This window comes from Eublepharis macularius, chromosome 5 (genome assembly GCF_028583425.1).
Source record: "Eublepharis macularius isolate TG4126 chromosome 5, MPM_Emac_v1.0, whole genome shotgun sequence".
In the NCBI taxonomy this organism is placed as follows: domain Eukaryota; kingdom Metazoa; phylum Chordata; class Lepidosauria; order Squamata; family Eublepharidae; genus Eublepharis; species Eublepharis macularius.
Window position 1 is genome coordinate 41,562,648 of NC_072794.1, and position 27,632 is coordinate 41,590,279.

General features: G+C 41.0%; 1 protein-coding gene across 2 annotated transcripts in view; it reads right to left on the reverse strand.

The window, feature by feature from the left end:
• Positions 1–27,632, reverse strand: part of DENND1B (DENN domain containing 1B) — a 250,847-nt gene that overhangs the window by 174,108 nt on the left and 49,107 nt on the right. For both annotated transcript variants that reach the window (XM_054980351.1, XM_054980350.1), the window contains exon 3: positions 20,418–20,461. In XM_054980351.1, coding sequence (XP_054836326.1) covers positions 20,418–20,461 — 44 coding nt within the window. The remainder of the gene's footprint in view (positions 1–20,417; positions 20,462–27,632) is intronic.

The following is a 27,632-nucleotide window of genomic DNA, read 5'->3' on the forward strand; positions in this document are numbered from 1 at the left end:
ACAATTCTCTGATTTCTCATACAAATTTACCAATTTGTTCAGCTGTTTTCGGCACACACACACACACACAATTACAACTGCAAACACTCCTCTGAAGCCATTAACCACATGTAAGATTGAAATCAATAACTGCTGGAAAAACATACTTTTCATACTTATACAACTTAGTCCTCCAGTTTAAGTCCAGTAAGCTTCTTACTGTTTCTGAACTAGCACCAAACACATCTATATCACAATATATTTCTGTTCATATTTGTAAGAAATCTGGGGAAATTGGGATTTTTTTCTCTGCGTTACTGAGTACAGAGATTCCTAAACTCTAATAAGTAGCTCATTAGTAGGGGTTCTAGAAACTAAGAGTTTGACTTCTTTAATCTGTTCTGTTTACAAATCCCCACCACCAACACCACGTACTGGTCTCAATGTTCTAAATGCAACCATTTTCTCTTGTCCAGTGTTCAAAATTAAATGAAACAAAGGAAATAATATACAACCAGAAACATGCCATAAATAGTCAGTATTTTATAAATGTGCACTATTCATTCCAAATCCAGCTTTGAGTTTTCTGCTCACAGAATTATGGAACAACAAGACACAAATAGGGAAGCACACACTACAACTTTATATTGAAGTCTGCCTTTAAACAAATAGCTGTTGAGCAACAAACTGGATCTCCAGAACTACAGTAAAACAAGCATGAGAGAGTACAAGCACACACTTGATTCTCGAGCTGTTCTGTGTGGAGGTTCCATTATATTCTGTAGCTGATGAACACAGCAACACTCAGAACCACTCATGAGCGTCATATTTGTGCAGCATCTAATTAGTGGGGCTTTGGGTGCTACTGCAAGAAAAAAATGAATAATTTATCCAATAACACCATCATATCTTTACAATGAAAATGGGAGAGGGAAGACAGAAGGGGATCTAACACCTCTTCCACCCAGCCTTAAGATATACAAATGCATGCATTTCACAGGGCTTTGGAAACACCATATGGAAGTTGTGAATACTACAAATTAGCATTTTAGTGGATTCAGTATTGGAATGGAATCTCAACCCCTCCACGTTTTCATTCTGAGAATGCTCTCATCTATATATATGATCATTACAAAGGAGAACAGCAGCTATAAGTCCTCTTTCACAATACAGTTCCAAAGAAAATCTAGTAAATGTACAAAACGCACAGAAAAGGTTATAATAAAGGCACTATGAAGGTCAAATGATAATTTTGGCACCAGAGATGGCATTTTATAGCAGTATATATCCGGAAAAATTCGATTTACTGAGTTTACTTGTTCAATGTTAAGGGGGATATAAAAACAAAGGAGCATCGCTTGCACTTAAGATAATTTGGTTAGCATTTCTATGCATATGAATGATGCCAAATTGCAACTGCCAACAGTAATAAAAAACTATCCCAGGGGCCACATGTGGCTTACTGGATTTGCCTGTAGTACATCAGGACTTATAAAACAATATGATACAAAGATGGCAAAGCACAGGAAAATTCCTGGGCCTTTCCTAGGCAGATTGAGCCATTCTCGGAGCCATTTCTTGGCCTCCTTATTGCCAAGTGTTATGACCTGTACTTTCTTTGGGGTAGATTTTTCTTTTAATCTTCCCCTTACACCCTCTGGGTAGTTTGCTGCCACCAGGAATATATTATTCCAAAATATTTTATTCAAATTTCCCCTTTGGTAACGTGTTTAAGCGTCAGGCTCCTTCGTGGTTCTATGTGGCCCTGAGGATATGAATGGGATATAGCAATGACAGCTACACTGGGATATAATAAAACAAAATAAATGTTTATTTTTCAAGAAGCGTATTGGTTTCATAAAAGTAGTTCTCGGTTCTTAAAGTTACTTCATTTACTTTCATTCACACAGATCTCTTCTAAAGCTTCACACACAGTTAGCTTCTTTCTCTAACTCAATATTTGTCTCACAGAAATATTAAACCTGCTCAGGCAGCACACAGCTGGCCTCTCTTTCCCTGACTGAGTGTCCTTTCACAAACATGCTCAGTTCAGGTTCCACACAGGTTATATTTTTGTCATAAATACTTCAGTATACTCAGGCAGCACACAGCTAGCCTGCTTTCTTCTGACCGAAACCTTTCTCCCTGCCCTGTCAGTTTCAAACTGCATTCACTCCGCCCACACTCTCAGTCATCAACCAATCACATCACTCACTCTTCCCTCTCTCACCCCCACTCTTCACCTAGCTCAAACCAAGCATTTAAAGACACATGCACCCATTTACTTGGAATCATTACACCAAGCTTGTGGGAAAAGGTAGTAGAACCACGTAAGAGGGGCTATGCCCTTCAAAGAACGAGTATCCTAAACTGGCTTTTTCAGGATTTTGCAGATACCTACCTAGTGACTTGTATTCTTCAATTATAGAATCCAAAATACCAAAAGGTACTCTCATTACGCTCTGAGGCATACCTGCAAACCCACCATTTAGTAAACTATGAATAGCTGCAATAGATCATAACAAAACAAGAATGGCTAATATTTATAGTGCACACAATTTTCAGAATAAAACCATTTTACTACAGGTCTATTTTTACTGTTCTTAACTTTGTATTGTGACGGCCTTTGGCCATATACAATTAAACCTACTACTACTACTACTACTACTACTACTACTACTACTACTACTACTGGTCTATATTGCCCTCATTGAGGAGAAAGGCAAAGTATGAATTATGTAAATAAATAAATAATGTTTTATTTAAAAAATCCAATTGGGGAAAGGAGTGCTCCTACCCTAGGGTTGCCAATCTTTAGCTAGGGTCTGGAGATCTCCCAGAATTACAACTGATCTCCAAGACTTCAGCAATCAGTTCCCCTGCAGGAAATGGCTTCTTTGGATGGTGATCTCTATGGCATTATACACCACTGAGGTCCCTCCTCTCCCGAACCCCTGCCCTCCACTGGCTCCACCATCAGATCTCCAGGAATTTCCTGGCCCTGAGTTCGCAACCTTATTCCTACCTTAAAAGAGAATTATTGCAGGAGAGAAAAGAGAGGTGCACAATCAGGAACAAAGATCCATAAAGAAGAACTGGTAGATATGCTGAATGGAAAAGGCCCATCAGTGGAGTCACAGAAAATCAGTTGTAACTGTTTCTGGACAGAAATTTTCTTACTACTTTAATCCAAGGTTGGCTGACACCCAGGCTCAACTACAGTGATGTGCCTCTGACTAAGGATACTATTTCTATTTCCCCAGGGAGGGCAGGGGGATCCCCTCTCCCAGCCTCCATCTCCCACCACCTCTCACCTGGCCAGTGGGGAGAAAAGGCATGGGAACAGGTCAAGAATCCCCCAGAACATGTTCCCACGTGCTCTGGAATGCTTCCACCCAGGGATCATTTCGTAGAAAAAGAACGGCAGGAACTCATTAGCATAACTCATTAGCATATGCCATGCCCCTTGCCATCACCAGAAGTGTGTCATTGGCATAACCATATGCCACACCCCCTGATATCACCGGGGGGTGGCTTTATCTCCCTCCAAAGTGCCCTTTTTCTCCCTCTAGAGGAATACAGATATGTATTCCCAGGGGCCTTCTGGAAGATGACAATCAACAGATAACAATCAAAAGATATCAATAACAATAAAAAGAGAACAATAAAAAAATAACCTCAGAGGAAAAAAAGTCACTACACAGTGTAGTACACACTAAAGAATAACCCTGTCCTTGCAGTGGCAAAGATCAAACTGAGGGAGAGGTCCCTTCAATGGGCTTAGACTGCAGTAACTCTGCTTAAAATTGCACTCTAAGTCACTTAACTATACAATCCTCTCTAAGTGGCCACCTTGTGCATTTGCTAGGCCAGCACAGAGCTTTCTAACACAGTTCAGACCTCAACTGCATCTCCTGGGCAACTCAAGAAGGAAAACGGTTCGCGAGGCAGATAACTGAAGCAGTGAGCTGAGCCTCAGATGAACTGAATTCGAGATCTGTGGATATTTGTATTCATAATCTGTGGATTGATTTCTCTCTCTCTCTCTCTCTCTCTCTCTCTCTCTCTCTCCCCCACCCCCACTCTCTCTCTCCCCCCCCCTCCAGTCCACACACACACACTCTCTCTCCCCCCCTCCCTCCAGCCCACACTCTCTCTCTCTCACTCAGGAGCCACGAATGAAAATAAAGCAAATTAAATCAAAGCAGCTTATCCTCCTTTAGAAAGCCAACCCCAGCAGGCTGGCTTGCGCTCTCTCTCTCTCTCTCTCTCTCTCTCTCATCAGTCATAAATGAAAATAAAGCAAATGAAATCAAAGCAGCTTACCCTCCTTTGGAGAGCCAGAGCCAGCCTCAGCCGCAGCAGCCTGATGCTGCCTCCGCTGCCTGCTGCTAAAGACATGGGCAGCAGAGAGGCAGCCGGGAGAAAAAGGAATCACATGGGCAGGGCCAAAACCCATGTGATCTCTTTTCAGATCTACAAGAATGCCGTTCCGGCGCGTTCCCTCTCCAAATGAGCCCTGCTTCCGCCAGAGAGTCAACCTTCCAAAGAAGACATTTGCTACAGGAGAACTGATCGCTATAGTCTGGAGATCAGTTGTCATTCTGGGAGATCTCCAGGTGCATGCAAGATAAGCACTCCTAAATGTCCCCCCGCCCCCGTTTGAACCCCAGGGGACCTGATAACCCTACCTCTGACGGGGCTTCCTCTGAAGACAGAGAAGACCGACAGGTTGTCTCTGAAGACTGTCTGGACTTCATCCCGCCTGATTACATCACATCCAGCTGTACTACTGGATAGGAGGTTAATTCTTTCTTCTAAAGCTATTAGCATAGTAGCAAAAGAATTTTACCTGTTTCCAGCTGCATAGTTTAAATTCTGCAATTGATCTATAAAGTCTTAACAGTCTGTATATCTTAAGGACCTTTGGCTCCAAAATGAACCTACCTGCCAGTTAGTATCTACATCAGACATCTGACTCCAAATACCCTTGGTCACTGGGAGAGAGAGTTGTGATGGCACCCCAGTTTCAGAACTCATTCCTCAGTCAAATTTGCCTAGCACTTGCACCTCTTAAGTAGAGGTGGGCATGAACAGCAATACGAACAAAAAAAAGCCACAAACAACCTGATCAGCTGTTCACGAGCAAGCTGTTCATGAGGCCCTCTTCCGGATGAACATGTGTTCATTCCAAGCCCTGTTCGTGGTGTTCATCAGCCTTTCGTCAAGCCAGACCGTCTGGTGCCTTTCAATCAATTCCCTTGGCAACAGTAGGCACGGACTTTCTGAACACTGTCTGAACTCTTGTTGCCATGAAAACCCCAATCTAAGCCCAGGGGCACTTCACCCCCCAACTCATCCGCTTGTCAGGGGAAATCTTGACAAGGGCTGATTGCAGCCTGCCGGAGTTTAAATTTCCCTCTCCCTGCTGCTGTGCAGTGCAGGAAGAGGGACATTTAAATCCCCCACTCAGATGCTTGTCAGAGAAATCCCTGACAAAGTCTCCCCCCCTCCAGCCGGCTGGAAGGAGGGAGACTTTAAAGGGAAGGAGGTTCCCCATGCCGTTTGCAAACGGGGCAAGGAACCTTCTTCCCTTCGAAGTCTCCCCCCCTCCCTCCAGCCGGCTGAAAGGAGGGAGACTTTGAAGGGAAGGAGGTTCCCCACGCCATTTGCAAATGGCATGGGGAACCTTCTTCCCTTCAGAGTCTCCCCTCCCTCCCTCCAGCTGGCTGGAAGGAGAGAGACTGTGAAGGGAAGGAGGTTCCCCACGCCGTCTGGGGAACCGTTCCCCACGTCCCTTCTTCCCTTCACTACGTGTAGCCTTCACCTCAATCCACTTTGTCAATGAAAACAGCCATGCTCGAAGGCCGTTATTCCAAGATTCCAGTTGCTCAGCGCCTTTGCCAGTGTGGTGGCTCAAAGCCAGAAGACTTGTGTCATTATTTACTACACTGCCCACTCTACGCATCTCCCAGAAAGAAATTTTTTAGTCCAATCCTAGCTAGTTTAGGTTTCAGACAAGATAACGAAAACATTGTTGCTGCATTAGCAGATGTGGACCCAGAGACCTCGTACAGGGTTGCTCTTTTTGCCCTTGCAGCAGGGAAAATCCAAGAGAAGGTCGTGACAGCACAGTGCTGTCCACAGGCTATAGTGTAATTTCTATAGTGTTTTATCAAGTTTGTACTGTATATTTCATCTGCATCGTCACTCATATTTTTGTTACTGTTGTATTGTTTGTAATGGCCTTTGGCCTAATGCAATAAACTTTACCTACCTACCTACCTTCTTCCCTTCAGAGTCTCCCCCCACCTCTCCCTCTAGTCAGCTGGAAGGAGGGAGACTCTGAAGAGGAGGTTCCCCATGCCGTTTGCAAATGGCATGGGGAAACTTCTTCCCTTCAGAGTCTCCCCTCCCTTCCTCCAGCTGGCTGGGAGACTTTGAAGGGAAGGAGGTTCCCCACGCCGTCTGCAAACAGTGCAGGGAACTTTCTTCCCTTCCAAGTCTCCCCCCTCCCTCCCACGAACAGCCAACCATAAACATGCTCGTGAACAGGGTCATGTTCGTGGTTGTTCATGATTCCCTGTTCATGGATAGCAACGAACAACAAACATCGTGTTTGTGGTTTTTTTCCTGTTTGTGCCCACCTCTACTCTTAAGCACCAGGTGAAGCCTTTCCCTTTTATTCATGCTTTTAATCAAATCTAGATAAAAGCCAACTACTTTAAATTATGGTTTTGTTACTGGATTTGTTACATTTGTTGTAAGACACTAACATTCTCATAGATTTTTAGATTATTTATTTAATCAAATCAAAGGCACCTGAATATCAAAACCAACAGTTACTCTTGACGTTGCTTCCAGCATACTGCAGAAGTGTGATTATGATGCACTGCAAAAAAAGTTACAAGAAAACAGGCAGAGGAAATTTCCAGAATAACCTCAATATGGCTTCTACCGATCCCAGTTCTTCTGACAGAGAAATCTGTATGTATATATCCTTATCTTGCAACAATTTATGTAGGTAAGATACATGTCTGCCATAGTTACAGGGCCTGACTTGGAAAAGCAAACAAGTAAACTACAACACTCATGATCAGAGATGAAGGAAGAAAGAAGAAGGAAAAGGACTTGGTAATGAAAACTGAAGCAAAGCTATAGAACTGCCCTCTCCACTGACATGAACAGTGAAGTCATTTAAACAGCCTCCATGTGTATACTAAAGCAATCACCATTAACTCCACATTACAATGCAAGACTTTCTGCTAAATATACCATGCTGAAAAAATAATTATCTTGTTCACCTGATCGTTCAAAACACACAGTCATCAGTGAAACATTTTGCCTTTAAAAAAGCACTGATTAAAGTAGTGGGTATATATATCCAGCATTCATTTCTTGGTTAATGTGCATTGTCTGTAAGACTGTCCCCATATTAAATTAAAAATTTACACTTTATAAGAGATTTTTTTAAAAATAGTCTCTAATATTACAGTTGTACAATAAAATTGGGTAACATATGCATACAGTCTATTAAAATGCACATAATTTATCCAGCTCAAAATGAAACATATCTAACAAGTAATTCCATTCATCTGGCCCTTTTTTACCCAGCCTTAAGATATACAAATGCTTGCCTTTTCACCAGAACACAGCAGCTGGGAATGAAAAGGAAAGCATTCAAATGATCATTTTCACATCATATTCCTTCGTCTTTTCACCAGCTTCTCCTCTGTCTTTCTTTGAGCTCCATTCTACTACAAGAGAGCTGCTTCTTAGATCAATTCATATTTCCATAATCCACACTGCTGTTTCTCCCTCTTCTCCCCAGGGTAGACTAACCCCTACATCCAGAACTGTGGCTTACAACTGTCATTAAGACCTATAACAATAACAAGATAACAAAAGAGTTTGTAGAGATGAGGCTAGCCTATACCATATGCTGATTAAGTTCAACATTTTAGACTCATGGAAAAAAATGCTACAAAACAAAACCGTGATAGTCCTAACAATATATTTACTTGGACTTACCACCTGTCCTTCCAAATGCAAGCAAAGTCAACTTTTTAAACCATTGAGTTTTCACTTGTAAACTTAGAAAGACCTAAAGTACAAGTGATATTAACGTATGCTCAGGCATGAAAGAGGAGGAGGATTAGTCTTTCCAACTCCTTAGACCCTGAATGTAAGAGGAATTTCCTGTCCTTAAAATGTTTAAACAAGAAATGATCTTTTTCCCACTCAGAATAAAAGATAAACCAAACTATATTCATAAAACATCTTGGATTCACCACCACACCACTCTATTGACTGCAATTTAGCAGCTAAAGGTATATGAAAAATCTAGAACTAAGTGCACTTTCGATTTTTATTTTAAAAGCTGCAAAAGTCATGGAAAGACTCATTCTATGAGCAAAACCCCTTTGTGATCCTTTGGATTCAATCTAAGATTTTATCCAATCAACCTGTGCTTATCTATAAAATTAATACACAAAAACAGATCTCATTGTTGAATTGGTGATAACTTTATTTACAGGTATAATTTCAACAAGAACTAGTCTTATGTGACTTCCGGTTTGGGATTCATGGAGGTCTAACGCAGCTCCATTTGTGGAGCTGACCGGACTGCCGTTTTAACCGGCCGGAGGGGTGAAAATAACCCGCGGCCGACTGCTCTCAGGCGGGGAGCAGGCAAAGAACGCTCAAGACCCTAGGGTGAGCTAGATCTCGGACGAGGGGGGGCTCTACTCAAGGAGTCTCCCCCCCGATCCTTGAGGTCCCACCTTGCGACGGGTCGGCTATAATCTCTGCGGCAGTTTTGGGGCCAATTCGGCTGGCATAGGACCTACATACCCAAGCTTCGATCGGGGAGGGAAGTCGAGAGGAGAATTTAAGATCGAAACAGCGATTACAACCCGAGAAAGTTGAAGAGAAGGTAAAGATCGCTATCTCTTGAAACGGGACAGATTGATAAAAACAGAGAGGAAAGAAAGTAGATTTTTAAACTGCAACAGACTAGTGAAAAGGAGGTGAAGACTCGGCAGGAGTTGTATTTTAAAAGAGACTAAGTTTAAAGAAGTTATTACAAAATCGGACTATTGTTTTGAATACCTGTGGTTTTGGAGCTGTGGGAAAAAGACACCATCGCGAGACCTGCTGTGGGAAGACGGGAGACAGGAAGTGCGTAACAACAATAGAGTGGCTGGAGGGAAGCGGCCCTTGCCGACGGACAGGAAGTAGGGAATCGCCATTTTTGAAAGGGGAAGGGTCGCGGCTTCAGCGGAAGAGGAAGTAGGCCATCTTGGATTACAATAACATAGAGAAACCATAGAGAAAAGACGCCCGACATTTTGGATACAAAAAAATTAATTTTGGCAAAGATTGGGACATTTGAAAAAAAGGAAAACGTTTAATTATACGCCACGGAGCTAAGGAAGAGAGCAGATTCGTGGGAGCGAGCTAAAGCAAGCCCCACGATGTCGAAAAAAGAGTGGCAATCGGCAATAGAAAATTTGGACAAAAAACTTATAGACATGATGAAAGAACTTAAGGATACGAAATTGGAGCTTATTAAAGAGGTCAAAGAAGTTACACAGACAGTAAAGTCGGAGCTGTCAGAAGTGAAAAAAGGCGTGGAAGCGATTAGTAGTGAATTACAAGGAACGCAGCAGAGAGTTAAAACAGTAGAAGACGCGATGGAGAATTTAATAGACACGCAACAAACAGAGATGAGACTGGTGAAGGGGAGGATGTCAGTTGCAGAAACTAAACACATGGAGAAGCAGCTTCGTTTTCGTGGTCTGCCAGAAGTGGAAGGGAAGTCAGCGCAAGAACAGATGACTGAGGTGTTGGCTGAATACCTGGGGAAGGAGGAGGAGGAAATTGTGGCTATCCTAGATGTGGCGTACCGTGTGAACTCGAGAATTGCAACCCAGAGGAAACTACCAAGGGATGTGATTGTGCAGTTTACAACTAGAAACATGAAAGAGAGGATTGTGACAAAACAATTTCAAGATCCATTGGAGATTGATGGCAAGACGATTATCATAATGAAGGAACTGCCCAGATCAGTGTTACTGGACAGGAAAAAATATAGAGTGCTAATTCAGACTTTGAAGGACATGAATATCAGGTACAGATGGGAGTTACCGGAAGGAGTGTCCTTTGAGTTTGGAGGGGCAAAAAAACGCATCAGATCTGAGCGGGAGATGGAGAGATTTATTAAGGACAATGAAAAAGACTTACCAACAAAACCTTGAATATGGAGTGTAAAGTATTATCTTGGAATGTAAATGGACTAAACTCACCGAATAAGAGGAAAAATATTTTTCATTGGCTACTAAAACAAAAATGTGATATTGTATGTTTGCAGGAGACCCATATTAGAAAACAGGATGTAAAATATTTAAAATCTGGAAAATTGGGCAAAGAATTTGTAGCGGCCTCCAACAAGAAAAAAAGAGGAGTGGTGTTGTACATAAAAGAGGAGCTGCAGCCAAAATTCGTTATGAGAGATGTGGAAGCTAGATTTGTAGCAGTGGAATGTAATTGGAATTTAAAGAGAGTGTTGGTAGTCGGACTTTATGCACCTAACGGTGCAAAGGAAAGCTTCTTTGAGGATTTAAGGAAGCATTTAGACGATCTTGTATATGACCAGATAATTCTTGCTGGAGATTTCAATGGAGTGACAGATTTGGAACTAGACAAAAAGACTACAACAACACAAAAGAAAAGAGGACTATTGCCAAAGCTTTTTTTTGAGTTGATTCAACAAGAGATTCTCGAAGACGTATGGAGGAGAGAACACCCTAAAACCAGACAGTTTACTTTCTATTCTGCAAGGCATCTTACATTATCAAGAATTGATATGATCTGGGCCTCAAAGGACTTAGCGTTATGGACTAAGGAGGTAGAAATAATGCCGATGGTAGGCTCAGATCACAACCCAATTATGTGGAAATTTGGAAAAAGGAGAAAAAGGAAAGCCTGGAGAATAAATGAGGACTTGTTACAGGAAAGTGAGAATATGGAAATATTGAGAAGAGAGACAAAGTTTTTTATACAATACAACGTGAATAAAGAAGTACCAACCAGTAAAGTTTGGGACGCGTACAAGGCGGTTGTAAGGGGCATACTGATGGACTTAAATGGTAGAGTAAGGAAAAAGAAAGAGGAGAAAAGACAAGAGATTGAGGAGAAAATAAAGGCCAAAGAAGCACAGTTAAAAAAGAGACCAGGGAAAAAGAAAATACATCAGGAAATCAAAATTCTTCAAGAACAGCTAACAGCAATGAGTAACAAAGAATTGGAGTGGAACCTTAAAAGACTGAATCAAAAAGCGTTTGAGGGTGCTAATAAACCTGGGAAATATTTGGCATGGCAATTGAAGAAGAAAAGGGAAAAGAAAATAATAAATAAAATCTGTGAAGAAAATAAAACGTACCTGGAGCAGACTACCATTAGTAGAGCCTTTTATAAATTCTATGCTAAGCTGTATAATAAAAAAGAAGTAAACAAAGAATCAATAGCATCATATTTGGAGAAAACCAAACTTCCAGAGATCTCGGAAGCTTGGAGAAATAAGTTGAACAGTGAAGTAACTGATGAGGAAATAAGTAAGGCAATACAATCCGCAAATCTAGGAAAGGCGCCAGGGCCAGATGGACTTACGGCTAAATTTTATAAGACAATGGCCAACGAACTGGCACCATTCCTAAAAGAGGTGATGAATGGAGTTTTTAGGGATCAAAGGATTCCAGACACTTGGAGCGAAGCGAATATATCATTGATCCCAAAAGAGGGCCAAGATCTGACTAACGTGAAAAATTACAGACCTATATCATTACTTAACAATGATTATAAAATTTTTGCGAAGATATTGGCGGAGAGACTGAAGGGGTGGCTCTCAGAAGTCATAGAGGAAGAACAAGCAGGCTTTTTGCCAGACAGACAAATAAGAGACAATTTAAGGACAGTGATCAATGCTATTGAATACTATGACAAGCGTTGTGATAAAGAGGTTGGTTTCTTCTTTGTAGACGCTGAAAAAGCGTTTGACAATTTAAACTGGGATTTTTTGTTTGCCACTATGGAAAAGCTACAACTGGGAGAAAGATTCATCAGAGCAATTAAAGAAATTTATAGAGACCAGACTGCAGCAATTGTAGTGAATGATGAACTGACCAAGAAATTGACGATTAGTAAAGGAACAAGACAAGGTTGCCCGTTATCTCCATTGTTGTTCATTTTAGTATTGGAGATTCTGATGATACAAATACGACAAGATGAGGAAATACGAGGAATAAAAATAAAGGACTATTCATATAAGGTTAGAGCATTTGCAGATGACATAATGTTAATTGTAGAAGATCCATCGGAGAACATGCCAAAAGTGATAGATAAGATCAAGGAGTTTGGTGACTTGGCAGGTTTCTTCATTAACAAAAAGAAGTCAAAGATATTATGCAAAAACATGACTAAGCAGAAACAACAATTGTTAATGGAAACAACGGATTGTGAGGTAACTAGTAAGGTGAAATACTTGGGAGTTGAGCTGACTGCAAAAAACATAGATTTGTTCAAGAATAATTATGAAAAATTATGGACTCAGATAGAGAGAGACTTGATCAAATGGAATAGATTGAACTTGTCATGGTTGGGCAGGATTGCAGCAGTTAAGATGAATGTGTTACCAAGAGTAATGTTTTTGCTACAGACAATACCAATCATCAGAGACTCTAAACAATTTGAAAAATGGCAGAGGAAAATATCAGATTTTGTTTGGGCAGGCAAGAAGCCTCGAGTGAAAGTAAAAGTTCTACAAGATGCAAAGGAAAGAGGCGGAATGCAACTGCCCAACCTGAGACTTTATCATGATGCAATCTGCCTAGTTTGGTTAAAAGAGTGGATGACATTAAAGAATAAGAAACTATTAGCCCTAGAGGGATATAAAAAAATCTTTGGATGGCATGCATACCTATGGCATGAAAAAGTAAAGGTCAACTCGATGTTCCTGCATCACTTTGTAAGGAGAAGTTTATATACAATCTGGAAGAAGTACAGAATTTACTTACAAGAAGGAACCCCCTTGTGGGTAGTTCCATACGAGGTGATAGATCCGAGAGCTGTTGATAATGAACAACAATGTTTAACATACAAAGATATAACTAAAATTGAAGTATCTAAACTTAGAATAAAGACGCAAGAGGAACTATCACCTAATTATGATTGGTTCCAGTATAGACAGATTAGAGACTTATATAACTCGGACTCTGTAAAAGGGGGCATACGAACAGAGAACTCGGAACTAGAGCAGACCCTTCTTAAAGAAGACAGGAAAAGAATATCCAAGGTATACCAAGTACTGTTGAAATGGTATACAGAGGATGAGATAGTTAAAACACAGATGGTGAAATGGGCTATAAATTTCAATAAAGAAATAACAATGGAGGCATGGGAATACTTGTGGAAAACTACAATGAAGACAACGACATGTATTAATATTAAAGAGAACATTTACAAAATGATCTATCGTTGGTACATGACACCAAAGAAGATTGCGCTAGGGAACTTGAACACTTCTAATAAATGTTGGAAATGTAGGAAGCATGAGGGCTCCCTCTATCATATGTGGTGGTCGTGTGAGGTAGCTAGGCAGTTCTGGGGGGAAATAATAAGAGAAATGAGTGAAATTTTACAGTTTCAAATAAATAAGAACCCAGAACTCCTGCTGCTAAACTTGGGAATGGAGGGAATTCCAGCCCATCATAGGACGTTGATATTTTATATGACTGCAGCAGCTAGACTTTTGTATGCGCAGAAATGGATAGTACAAGAAGTGCCAACTATTGAAGATTGGATCTACAAATTGCTGTATATGGCTGAAATGGACAAGATGACAAGAAAACTGAGAGATCTGGACTCAGGGCAGTTTAACACAGACTGGGAGAAGCTGAAACAATATCTGGAGAAGAAGTGGGAGGTGGGAGGAAAACTGTGGCAGTTTGAGAACTACTGAAGTACAATAAAAGTATAAAAGAGAGGGGTGACTTTACCGGGGGAGGAAGAGAAATGTGAATTTATAAGCAGTTAGATTAATTGATTGAGATATATATAGATATGCAAAGGTTAATTGATAGAATATTGATAGAGAATAATTAATGGTTTAAACATGAGGATTGAGTAATTAACAATATTTTCTTTCTTTGATAAGATTTATATGCACCAAACTGAATGTATAGAAGAGTTAAATCGACTGATTATGTGATGAGTTATATAGAAATACCATAAAAAGAAGAAATGAGTAATATATAGAGAACAAATCAAATTGTTTGATTTAAATGTGGGAAATTTTTATGGTTCATGATATATAGAAATATTCAAAACTGGAAAATGGGATAAATTGTTTATCTAAAGAAGTATAGTTTGGATGTATAATAATAAGTAAAAGAGTTAAAGATGTACTGCTTAATATAATGGAGAATATATATTTGTTTTAGGTAGAGGAAGTTAATAGAAGTAAGGGAAAAGGGACAGAGGGTGGGAAAGCTGTTGGAAGTCAACAAAAGGGGGGGAAAGGGAGGGGGTTAGAAACGAAAAATTAGGGGAAATTGAATGTAATGTAAAAATATTAATGTTCTAACCCAATAAAAATTTTTTTTAAAAAAAAAAAGAACTAGTCTTATGTGACTTTGGATCCTGACTATATACCTCTTTATAAAAATAATTTATGGTGGTGGTTTGGTTTTGACAGGCACATGTGTATTACTGGAGTTAAAATGCAAAGCAGAATCAACCATACTCCTAGAAACTAAAATATGTAACCACCATAGGGTTGCTAGTCCCTCGCTGGGGGCAGGGGGAGCCCCAGCTTCCACCTTCCATCTCCCACGCCTGCTTACCTGGCCGGCGGGGGGAAAGGTGCACTCCCAGGCAGCGCAGCACACTCCCGCATGCAGCAGTTGGCCAACTTCAGCCCCAAACAGATTTGATTGGGCCCATTTTGGGCCAAAATCAGTTCTCTGCGGAGCACAGGAGGAGCACTCCAGGGCCTGCCGTGCCACCACGGCAGTGCTCCTGTGCTCTACAGAAAGCCGATTTGGGGCCCAAATAGGCCCAATTCAGCCCAAACAGGCCGAAATCAGCCGATGTGGAGCACAGGAGCATTCCAGGGTCCATCACACCACCTTGGGAGCACTGGGGCCAAAATCGGCCAGTTGTGGAGTGCCAGAACGCTCCCAAGGAGGCAGCACGTGGCCTACACGATGACATCACTTTCTGGAAGTGACATCATCACATAGCCCCGGAAGCATGTGCGCACCCAAGGACACAGATATGGTAAGTACCAGGTCTCCCATCTCCCACTGAGAGGGTAAGGGGACCTGGCAACCCTAAACCACCATATTAACAATTTCATTTTACAGCATTATTTAGAACAGGAATCCCCAAGCTTTTAGAGCCTTTGGGCACATTTGGAATTCTAACACAATGTGGTAGGCACAGCAACAAAATGGCTGCCAGAAAATGGCTGCTTCAGGAGGTAGATCCAGCCACAAAATGGTTGCTACAGCTTACCTTCAATCACGCAGTGAAGATCCTTGTGCTGTGGAAGCAGCTTCTGCCAAAGCAATGTTTTTAAAAATCTGCACAGCCAATTTAATCTCCAATGGCAAATCAGAAGCCGTGCTTGGCAAAAGCCCCACCAGGCCCTGACTACTTTCTCAAAACATTTAGTGGAAAACAGGAAAAGTGTTGGCAGGCACAATAATACCCACTGGGCACCATGTTGTGGACCCCTGATTTAGAAGTTAGCAATCTTCTTTATACTTCTACACAAATACATTTTTATCTGTTACCAATGTCATCTGTAAAACCAAGCCTCTGCCACCAAATGATTTTATAATAATTGTAGTCATAATGCAAAGAACTATAAAAATCATTCTGTGAGCTCAGGAGATTTATTTTTCTGCTTTTAAAATAAGGGGTCTATAGAAAGGAACATCGTATTGGCCAACAGCTGAGAGTCAAAAACTGATCATAAACTCAAGCTGCTCATTAGATCCTAGATTGTGGCATGAATGTAAAAAACATTCCTCATTACCTAGCATATTAGTGAATTCTTCTAAAACATTGACCATTTTTGTTTGTAATTAATAACTGAACTTTTCAATGGAAACTTGCTGAGGCCTGCTTCCTTTCATATGGTTCCTTTCAGACCAGAATTTGAATCAATGGCATGAAGTGAGTGTGTATACCATGGTTATGATGATCCACTGGCCAGCTTAAGCCATGTTTAGCATCATGATCTGGATACTAAAGGGAAAGGAGCAAAGAACTCTTTCCAGAAAGAGGAAGGTAGAGGAAAAATGCATCCTCAAGGCTGACTGCCAAGCTCGCAAAATACGGTTTGCAGGGCACCAAGGAGTATTATATGTGCACCAAACCATTCTGTGTACCAGACCTGATACAGTACCAGATCTAGTAACTCTGCTACCCAGCTTTGAAGTTCAAAAAATATATGATTCTTTGAGTGGTATGCCACATATTCAGAAGGTAAGGAGAGTAGTATGAACTGAAAGATGTCAGAGTCTGAGAATTCATACACTGTAATTTATTTGAGGACTCGGAGCTACTTCATCATTCTAACGAAAAGAGGACAGTTTTGCATGTTACAATTTGTTATTATTATTATTTCTGGCCTGCCTTTCTCACTGAGATCCAAGGCTGATTATGTATTGCAAGTAAATACAATATAATCAATAACTAGGATATTCACAGTAAAAATACAATATGAACAGCAGCTGGGACATTCAATGAAAAACAGAATACAATGGAGCATGGTAGCCGTAAATTTGAAAAGTAGCATAAAGCCAAAACACACAGATGAAAGCTGTCTGAATTAAAGCATAAGTGACAAAGCAATGACAGAAGAGGAAAGGTAGCACTGGTAAGCTATACTTTTTCTAATTGCAGTTTCTAGGTAATGCAGTAAAAGAAACGTGGAGAGACTTGCTAAATGATTTTGTAGCTGAAGTTTGCACATCTCACCACTGTAAGATCATTTTCATACATTACTTTGAATACTCAACAACATTTAACTCACTTGCATGCTTCCCTCTTGCCTGCCCCCTCCTCCCACTCTTATTTATTTGGTTGCTTTATTTGGTTGTTTATGTCATTTATACTCCACCTTTCTCACTGAGACTCAAGGTGGATTACATAGAGTAAGATTAGCACCATCAATATAAAGGACATTTCAATAAACAATGCCATAAGGTAAATAAAAGCAAGTTTACAAAGACATAACATCAGCAAAAGTACAATACAAAGTTGAAGAAATAATGAAACAGAGCATAAGCAATTCTAGGACTGACATTAGACAACATAGAATTACCCAGCAACAGGTAGTGTATAAGAACACATACTTAAAGCAACAGATAGGACAGAAGACAACACAGTGGTGAAGTCTATAGTAGAGATGGGCACGAACTGGAATACGAACCAAAAAACTCCACAAACTAGCCCGGTTCGTAGTTCGCAAACCAGTTCCTGGTCGGCCAGCCAAGCCCCGCCCACAGTTTAAACAGCTATTTCCCCACTGCTTGGAGCAGCCATTTAAACAGCCCGCTGTTTAAATGATCCGGAGGTTTGAATGCCCCTTTCCCTGCCACTGCTAAGCGGCCAGAAAGGGGCATTTAAATCCCATGAACCACAAACTGGTTCGTGAACTTACCCCAGTTCGTGGAAGTTCGTGGTTCCTGGTTCATGAAAATGCCACGAACCACACGGTTTGGTTTTTCATGGTTCGTGCCCACCTCTAGTCTATAATCCCTATAGCTCAGAGCGATGGGGAAATGGCCATTTAAACTGTGGGTGGCACTTGGCTAGCCAGCTGGCCGGGAGTTCCCGACCGGCCGGCCAAGCCCCGCTTGGAGCGGCGGGGAAATGGCCATTTAAACTGTGGGATCTCCCCAACAAGCAGCTGATCCGGGGGGTTAAATGCCTCTTTCCCTGCCGCTGCTAAGCAGCCAGAAAGGGGTATTTAAACCCCACGAACCAGTTCGTGAATTTGCCCCAGTTTGTGGAAGCTTGTGTTCCTGGTTTGTAAAAATGCCATGAACCACGAACCGCACGGTTCAGGTTTTTTTGTGGTTCGTGCCCACCTCTAGTCTATAGTCCCTAACTCATTAGTGAGGCATCTCTTTGGGATCATCTCCTTACATTACAGCCCTCCTATCTGTGTAAATAGCCCTTCTGAATAATTTAGTTTTGCATGCTGGAGGACTGCCCTGGAAACAGTCAAGAGAAACCATAATCACAAACATCTAAAACCCAAACTGGGATCAAAAGGAAAGTGGGCAGGCAAAATTTCATCTATTAAAATACAGGGTCCAACAGCATGTCACCCTAAATGGCCATCTATTCTAATTTAAAATAAAACTTAATTTAATTTCCAATGAGTTACACCCTTATGTCTTAAAATAAGGGTAAGCAACAGGTAGTCTTTGAGCCAAACTAGGCCCAGATGAAAGTTTTGCCTGGACTCTCAATTTCCTACTTGAGTTCTCTCTACAGCTAAGATACAAAATTTTGAGACAGCAGTGAGCAAGGAAAAAACAAGATGAAGCAAGATAACACAGGATCAATACTAGGAAGTGAGCTACATTATTACTCTGAGCAGTAGGACAGCATACTGAACTCTGCCAGGCAATGATTCCATGGAACTATAGTTCTCTTCCTCTCTATGGGGAGGAAATGGGGCGGATGGGGGGGGACAGTTGCAGTCTGCTGGTACGCTTCAAAATAGTAATTGAGCAAAAGTAACTGCTGCTCCAGGGCCATAAGTACAAATCCTTTTAGAAACCAAGCATAATTTGAGAAGATGAAATATTCAGCATTGAACTTAAAGGTGGTATCAAGGACAGATAAGCATCAGCGGAGCTCAGCAATGGCTATCTATGGCTCTAGAGCACCTCATTAGCCCATCTATATATTTATTTCCACACAGATTATTTGCCTAGGGTTCAAGGCTGTTGGGAAGCAGATTTTTTCCCTACTTCCCCACATCATGGTCCATTTGTGCACTTACCAGGATTGCTCTAGCTTTTCTCTCATCTTTTCCAAAGCTGCTTTGCTGCAAAGATTTGGGTCAGTTTGCAGTAAAACCTGCATGACTGTTGTGTGGGTGGGAAACTTGGATTTTCCTGCCAACATGACAGTTCTTTTCCTTGCATATATCCCCATGACAGCTATTTCTTCCACCCATTCTAAGGAGGTTGTTTGGTTTTTTTCTTTTTAAAGGTAATTGAGTATAATGTTATAACAACCTGTATATCATGTTCTCTGAATTTACAGCTTTTCTTTTTGAAAAAAGTAATTCTTAAGCCCCTTTCATTGTGGAGATAGAAGGAGAAAGGCAGGTCCCTGCAATGAATGTGGCTACAGACTTACTTTTTAAAAATAAAAATTGATAATTAGGGGACCCTGATACACAGATTATTATATTGATATATTAAAATTCTAATGTTGAATACTACTTAATAAGGTTGCTTTTGATATATCTTGCATATACTGAGTTTGAAAGGATGCCTTTGAGAATAAAGTTATAATAAGAAGGCTGGTTCTGGCCCCATTAGGGCTGCCAATCCCTCAGTGTGGGCAGGGGATCTCCCACTCCCAGCCTCTGCCCTCTGCCAACACTCATCTGGCTGGTTGGGAAAGAAGCCTCCTGGACCAGTGAGCAGTGGGGATGTCATCACGCCCGCCAGTGGGTATACTCCTGCCCTTCACAGGGGCCAAAATTGGCCCCAACTGGCCCCTTTGAAGGGCGGGAGCATGTCCACCACCAGGTGTGATAACATAACTTCTGCAAGTTATGTCATCATGTCTGCCAGGAGCACACGCATAGGAAGATCACAGAGGTAAGTGCCAGGTCCCCCTCCCCTGCTGGTTGGATAAAGGAACCTGGTAACTCTAGGCCCTATGCAGAGGAAACCATTTCCAAGAAAGCTGAATAGAGTTGGTACACCATATACACAGCTAATATGCTAGACCAATGTTGAAAGCCTGTTGAAAAACAGCACCCTCAGAGTATCGCTGACAACATGCACATGGTGGAAATTTTAATACTGCCAGTCATCGTTTCCCTAATTTATTCCACTGGAACAGTCTGTATGCCTGCTGAAATAAAAATGCCACTAATAGTGTTAGGTCATAATATGAACCCAGATTAAAAATAATGTGATAAATCTATGAAAGCAACTAACATGGTATACAATTTCTTCCACCACAAACACATTCTAATGATCAAATCAGATGATGAAGATTGTTATTACAATCATCAGTTGTGAAGAAAAACTTTAAGAAGCCTATAGAAAGGCTACTGTTGCTAACAACAACAATAAATAATTTCTTTAAAAGATCAATCTCATGTTTCTAACCTGGTCTCCAAAGTCCTCTGGGAACTTCCACAAAACCACAGGATCTGTAAATAATTGACAGACAGCATTAATCAGAGGCAAAGGAAAAGAGTATTATAGCAGAGTACATTAATATTAAAGAGGGTCAGTGTCGCTTCAGGCTCACAGACAGGTACAAAAAAGTGATTCAAAACTAAGGTGCTGCTAGATTTTTTTTAATTTTATATTTATGAAACTCCTGGAGTATTCGTTAACACAATAGAAGGTTATTCTGCCTGGATTGTTTTGCCTTTTAAAAATGCTTTTTAACCCTATGGATCCTTCAACAATGAGTTTTTCTAATATGCAAAACATGGAAGGAAATCAAAAATAGAAATAGCTACAATGTCCTAATTCAAGCCCATTTCATTATTTTCAGTCCCCACCCCCACACATTTGGGATTTATAATTGCAGATTAAGAATATCACAGAATAATACAGCATGCTCACCAGCTGTAGTTTGGCATCTACTATGTTCATTACAACAAAAATTATCTTAACTTTAAATAAAATATGAAAAGTAGCATCTCTTTAAAGAAAAATTGTTTCTTGGAGGATTTTTAAAATGTCTCTCAAATTTGTAGCATTTTTAAAAAATAAAAATCAAACACGTTATATCAGGGACAGCCAATGGGAGTCCTCAGAAGTTATTTTATCTGCTCACTGTTCAAATTTGATCAGCCCTATCAATTTTGAACTAAGGGACTGGATTCCATAGATATGCTTCACTGTCATCTTGGTATGGTACAAGGTACCTTACTTAGACTCAAGACAGAGGCTTTTCCACCAGAAGAAACTACAATTAGCAGAACAGATCTGTGCTGAAAATTTACCTCAGTTTCACCCATAAGGATAATTAAAATGTTTTTGAACTGTATGATTCTACACTTCAATGAAACACCATACTTGTTCATTCTGTAGGTTATAGAAGACCAACAGAACAACATACGTTATATGTACAGCACAGCAACATATGTTATATACCAAGCCTGAGTGCATGTGTTCCGTAACTGCTGGATGGTACCAACTTTATTGTGGCGTTCAAGGGTGCTGTATTCGATGCCTTCAAATCTTATGGTGGGACATGAGAGACAGTTATATAGTTAATTTATAGTTAAATTTAGGGAAGAGAGGGAGGAAGAATTCACAATAGAGGGAGAATTCACAAGAAGAGGGAGGGGCACACTCCCAATACCTTAACAATGCTGAACCAACTGCTATTATTACATCTATATTAGGCGATAGCAATAGTGTTTGCAACCCAGACAATTATCCTAATTCCAAAAAGAGAGTAGGATTCTGATAATCTTCTAAACCATGGTATTAAATATTTTGCATTTGGTTCCACTTCCGGGTTACATTCATTCTGTATCTAATACAGCTCCATGGCAAGTACAAGATCTGCAGAGACAAAAACAAAAGAGCACAGAAGAAGAACAAATAATCCTATTCTGCAGCAATGCAATCTCTTGAGATCTACAAAGACAATTTACTTTCCCTGTGCGGAATGACTTCTATATACCCATCTGAATTGGCAACATTAGGCCAATTTTATGCTGATTTTATGGATGAGAAGATGGGAATAGCTAGCAGAAAAGCCTGTCACCATAGAGGATGCATGATCCACAATCACATATCCTTGCTGCACTTCAAACTGTATTACCAAGAACTTCGCATTATAGCCAAGTCTATGTAATTAAAAATAACTATTTTGGTATTAAACTCATATTAAATGATGGTTCTTGTTTATTTATAGTCCACCTTCCTCACTGTTATCCAGGGTGGATTACATACTGCAATTGAACACAATCTAATCAATAGCTAGGGCATTCACAGCAAAAATACAATATGATAAACAGTTGGGACATTCAATGAAAACAAATACAACAGGGCATGGTAGCTGCAAATTTGAAAACTAGCATAAAGCCAAACACATCTTTCTGAATTCAAGTGTAAGTAATTAACCTGATATATTTAGCAACATTGAACTATCCAATATGAGCATATGTACATCAGCAGACAGTACGCAATAGCCTAGTCTACTCCCTATCCCTTACCAAGGTATCTCTTTGAGCTATGTCTTATGACAGCCCTATAATCTGAGTAGAATGCCCTCCTGAATAATTCAGTCTTGCATAGTTTGCTGACTGGGAGCTTTCTTGACCTCAGGTATTATCAAGAAAGCAAAATCATGTATTTGCAAGCACTGGCCAAACACAGCACAATATAAGTAGTATGAATGATGGGTTTGATACAAGACTTGTATGAGATTGATCCTGCTCATAAAAGAGAGCTTTTCAAGCACCCTTCTACTGTGCCTGGACCCATCTCCAGCTGAGCACCCATTCCTGCAGTTTCCATGTAGAATGGTCAGAGGGAGGGCAGGAAGCATCTATTACACCTGAACCTTGCTCTGCTGAGAATCCCCTTCAGAGAGGAATTTTACATTTAACTGTTTCAGATCTCAGAAGGTAAGTAGGGTTGGCCTTGGTTATTCATTGGAAGGGGGACGTCCAACGAAGACCAGGGTTTCAGAGGCAGGCAACCCCACCAGGGGTTACCATAAGTCCACTATGGACCATAAGTCCACTATGACTTGAGGGCACTCTCTACCTCCAGTCACCTATATTTAATTTTGGCTTCTATGAACCACTCTTGGGGAACAATTTTTGGTTAAAGACTTCTAAAAATCAATACAATGCATCTTTCCTTCTACACAAAGAAATAAAGTCTTCATATCATCTCTAGATTGGCAAATTTAAGATGGAATATGGCTGCTATCCACGTATACTTCCTTGGGAAAAGTCAGTCAGATTTACTTTTGAGTAAGCATGCCTAGGATTGTGTTACAGTGAAGATTAAAAATAAACCTCAACCTCTTCCATCATATTTGAATCTAGAAGTAGAAAGGTTTTAGCACTTTAGATGTCCTCTAATAAGTACAACATGATATTGGAGATCAACATCATACAAAAATTGCCAGTAATGTTTATCTATAATTTTTATAGCATCATGTTGTACCCATGCTATTCAAAGCCATAGACTTTATTTGATATGGGAGTTATCAGAATAAGATGATTCCTGAGATCCAGTTTTGAACAAATAACTGGAAAAACAGGCTTCAGTAACGGTCTGGATAAAAGGGAAAGTTGTATTCCACATGCAGTTGTTTTGTTAACAGCGTCACAGTATATTTTTAAATGCACTTAAAACAGTTTTATGTGCAATGAAAACATATTTGACACATTATTATTATTATTATCATCATCATCATCATCATCATCATCATCATCATCATCATTAAATTTTTAGTCCACCCTCCCCGCCAGGAGGGCTCAGGGCGGAGTACATCATTTCAATTTACATAAATAACAGTTAAAAACAGATAAAACATTATACAAATAACATCAAAACAACTTTATACAATAAATACAATACAGCTTCTCTTCAGATGGCGATGATAAATAGTGCTTTTCAAGCCCTGGCTCATATATAGGCTCGTATGTAGGGTGGTGGACAGATCTTTATTGTGGCCAGTGTGGGGGCCAACCTAGCCTCCACCATATGCCTGGTGGAACATCTGTGTCTTACAGGCCCGGCGGAAAAATAACAAATCCTGCCAGGCCCCGGTTTCCTCAGACAGAGAGTTCCACCAGGTTGGTGCCAGGACCGAAAAGGCCCTGGCTCTGGTCAAGGTCAGATGGGCCTCCCTTGGGCCACCAACAGTTGTTTATTTGTTGAATGAAGCATCCTCTGGGGTACATATGGGGAGAGGCGTTCCTGCAGATATGCTGGGCCCAGTCCGCATAGGGTTTTATAGGTCAACACCAAAACCTTGAACCAGACCCGGTACTCAACTGGTAACCAGTGCAGCTGGCATAGTATAGGTGTTATATGTTCCCTAATCGGGACCCTTGCAATTACTCATGCAGCTGCATTTTGGACCAGTTGTAGCCTCCGGATCAGGCCCAGGGGAAGCCATGCGTAGAGCAAGTTGCAGTAGTCTAGACTAGAGGTAACCGTTGCTTGGATTACTGCAGTTAAGTCATGGGTTGATAGGTAGGGGACAAGCTGCCAGGCCCATCTTAGATAGAAAAATGAAGACTGGGCAACCGCTGTGACCTGTGCCTCCATAGCCAGGGAGGCATCCAGGATCACCCCCAGGCTCCTAACTCTCTAAACTGGTGCAAGTAGCGCTCCATCAAGAATGGGGAGCTGGAGTCCCGTGCCCATGGCCCCCAGACCCACATGTAGGACCTCCGTCTTTGTGGGATTTAATTTCAACCGACTCTGCTTCAACCACTCAGTCACACCTTCGAAGGCATGCTCTGAGACATCTGGGGCAGAGTCGTGCCATCCATCCATCATCAGATATAGTTGGGTGTCATCAGCATATTGATGACACCCAAGTCTGAAACTCCACACCAGCTGGGCGAGGGGGCGCATATAAATATTAAACAGTAATGGGGAGTATTGCCCCAAGGGACACCGCCCACCAACGGATGGCAGGATGACAATTTCTCCCCAACTGCCACCCTCTGTCCCCGACTGTGAAGAAAAGAGACAAGCCACTGTAAGGCAGTCCCTTGTAGCGGTGGGTCAATAGACTGTAATCGACCGTATCGAATGCTGCTGACAAATCCAGTAGTATCAGCAGCGCCCATCCACTGCGATCCAGCTGCCTGCAGATTGTCCATGAGGGCGACCAGAAACGTCTCCACCCCATGTTCTGGGTGGAAGCCGGAAACAGATGGATCCGCTGAATTTTATTCTCATTTTACCAAAATTTTGCCTCGTCATTTATGTTAATATTCAGGATATTGTTTATTCCATTCAGCATTCTCAAAAGTGATCATTTGCATACAGAAAGGAATAGGAAAACAGTGTTTTCCCAAACTTTGTCCTAGTGAAGTACTCTCAGTGGGAAAGCTAGCAAAGACAAAATACAGACAAGAAGCTTTTTTGGCTAGGTCATTTCCCACAAACATGTTATTTGTAGAAAATAAGGGTGAGCACATCCTGGAGATGCAAGAAAAAATCTACACAGCTAAAATCTGCATCTACTTGAAGCAGCATCTCTGTTTATTATATAATTGAATACCTCCCCATCATTCCCAAAGCAGAAAGGCTAGTTGGAATGCAGCACACATGGGTTCCCCAACAAACTTAGAAGCAACACAATTTGTTCAGCTGAGCAGCACTGACTTTAGAGTAGCTGGCACAGTACATAACTCATTTTCTCTTCTCATCAGCTTTCCTGAAGAGGCCAACTCTCCCTGAAGTAGGCAGACCATTGGGAGACCAGCTGAGAGTAGTTTGTGAGAGGCCGGCAGGGATCCAGGTAACAGAACATTTTGATTCTGCAATTAAAGTAGCTTCCAAGCTTTTATCAAAAGCTTCCAGCATATTCCTAGATGTCTAGGGCATAGCTACAGAACAAGGCCTAAAGTTGAGTATCTTTTCTGAGAAACAGCCCACTGTATCTCAACAAAGTTATCTCTTCTGCCCCAGCTACATCCCACTTCCCCTATCTCTCTGAGGTTTCTTTCTTCCTGAAGAGACCAGACCTGGCACCCAAAAAGTCATGCCAGGAATCTCCAAAGTGTGACCACGACCATTCTGTACATTCACCCAACCAGGAAGTACATCATCAGTGTTTTGTAAGCATGCTCTGAATTGGATTAAAAAGTTGCACTGTTTTTCATCTACAGCACCATGACAAGGTCAGCTGCAGCTAAAACCGATGAGGTCTGGTGACAAAGCATTTTGCCATCGACCTCCCCGCCCCCCCCCCCCAGCACCTATTTGTTGCCACAGGTTAAAGAGGTGGAGATGAGATCATCCGAACAGTACTGCATCAAGGTGGCAAAAAGATGTGACTGGGGAAGGATAAAAATATTGCAATTGCAGCTTGAAAAAAACACCACTGAGAAAAGTTTTCTGATCCTGACTGAGGAGGTCCACATAGCATCATCACTGGAGAAAAAGTGGAGCTGCCTTCCCACCCACAAGTGATCAAAATGTCTGTTAAGTACTAGAAACCCTGCCGGAACAAATGGATAGATAAGAAGCCCAAGTGAAAGTTGGAAGAGGCGGCTGGTAAGAGGAACCATGTCTCATGCATCAATTTGACAGGCTTTATTGGTAAGCTTACCTTGGACTTCATGTTATATTTGAGATGAGGGTTATGCTTTATTATGAATTATTTTACTGTGCTTTCACAGGGCTCTGGAACTGCCAGCGTACAAAAAAGCCACAAAAATGTGGAGCAGCAATACAACTTCAATTAAGGAGGCAAGGTTCAATGTCTACTCTGCTACAAGGCCTTCTTGGTAGCCATGGGCCAGCCACTTTCTTTCAGCCTCACCTACTACACAGGGTTGCTGCGAAGATAAATCCAGGAAGGTGAAACCATGTACACTGCTCTGAGCTCCTTGGAGGAAGAACAGGATAACATATACTGAGTAGATAGAAAGCCTTAACACTTTACTACTCACATTTGTAAAGACTTTTTATTTAGAAAGTCATTTGTGAGTAGATTAAAAAATAAATATCTGAGTCTGTAGTCTTGGGGTGTTTGCTGATTATTTCTAGTTTTAGTATGCTAGCTTCACTGTCAGATTTTATTTTAATTTTACCTTAATGCTAGCTTCCTCAAGCAAGTCTCTGTAAAGCCAGGAGATAACTGCTTTAAATAACAGCCATGCTGGGTACAGAAGCAAAAAGATAGAATGCAAATAATCCAGGTGATAATCAGTTTCATATTGGCAAAATAAAGAAAATAGCTAAAAGAATGGGCTGTTTTAAGAACAAGAGAAAAAGAAGTATGAGGTGCTTGTTTCTCAGGATTAGAAATTCCTGGAACAACTCTTTAAACAAAAAAAAAGCACTGCACGTTAAATAATAAACACGTGATTTCCAGATAAGTGGATATGCACACTTCATTTTCCATTCAGAGTATCAACAACAGTTTTTGTTGCTGTTATTCCAAGTTAAAGGGAGGGCTCATCACTATGCCATCAGAGGCACTATCCAATACCTGTCCCTCTCTCATGCAGCAGTGTTCGTTGCAAAGCAGGAAGTTTTTCATGCATACAGCTTAAATCGCCAGAGAAACTGGGTTGACATGAATCCTTGGCGAGACAGTAGAAAATGAATTTCTACTCCTCAGGGTGTACAATACCATCTCCAAGCCTC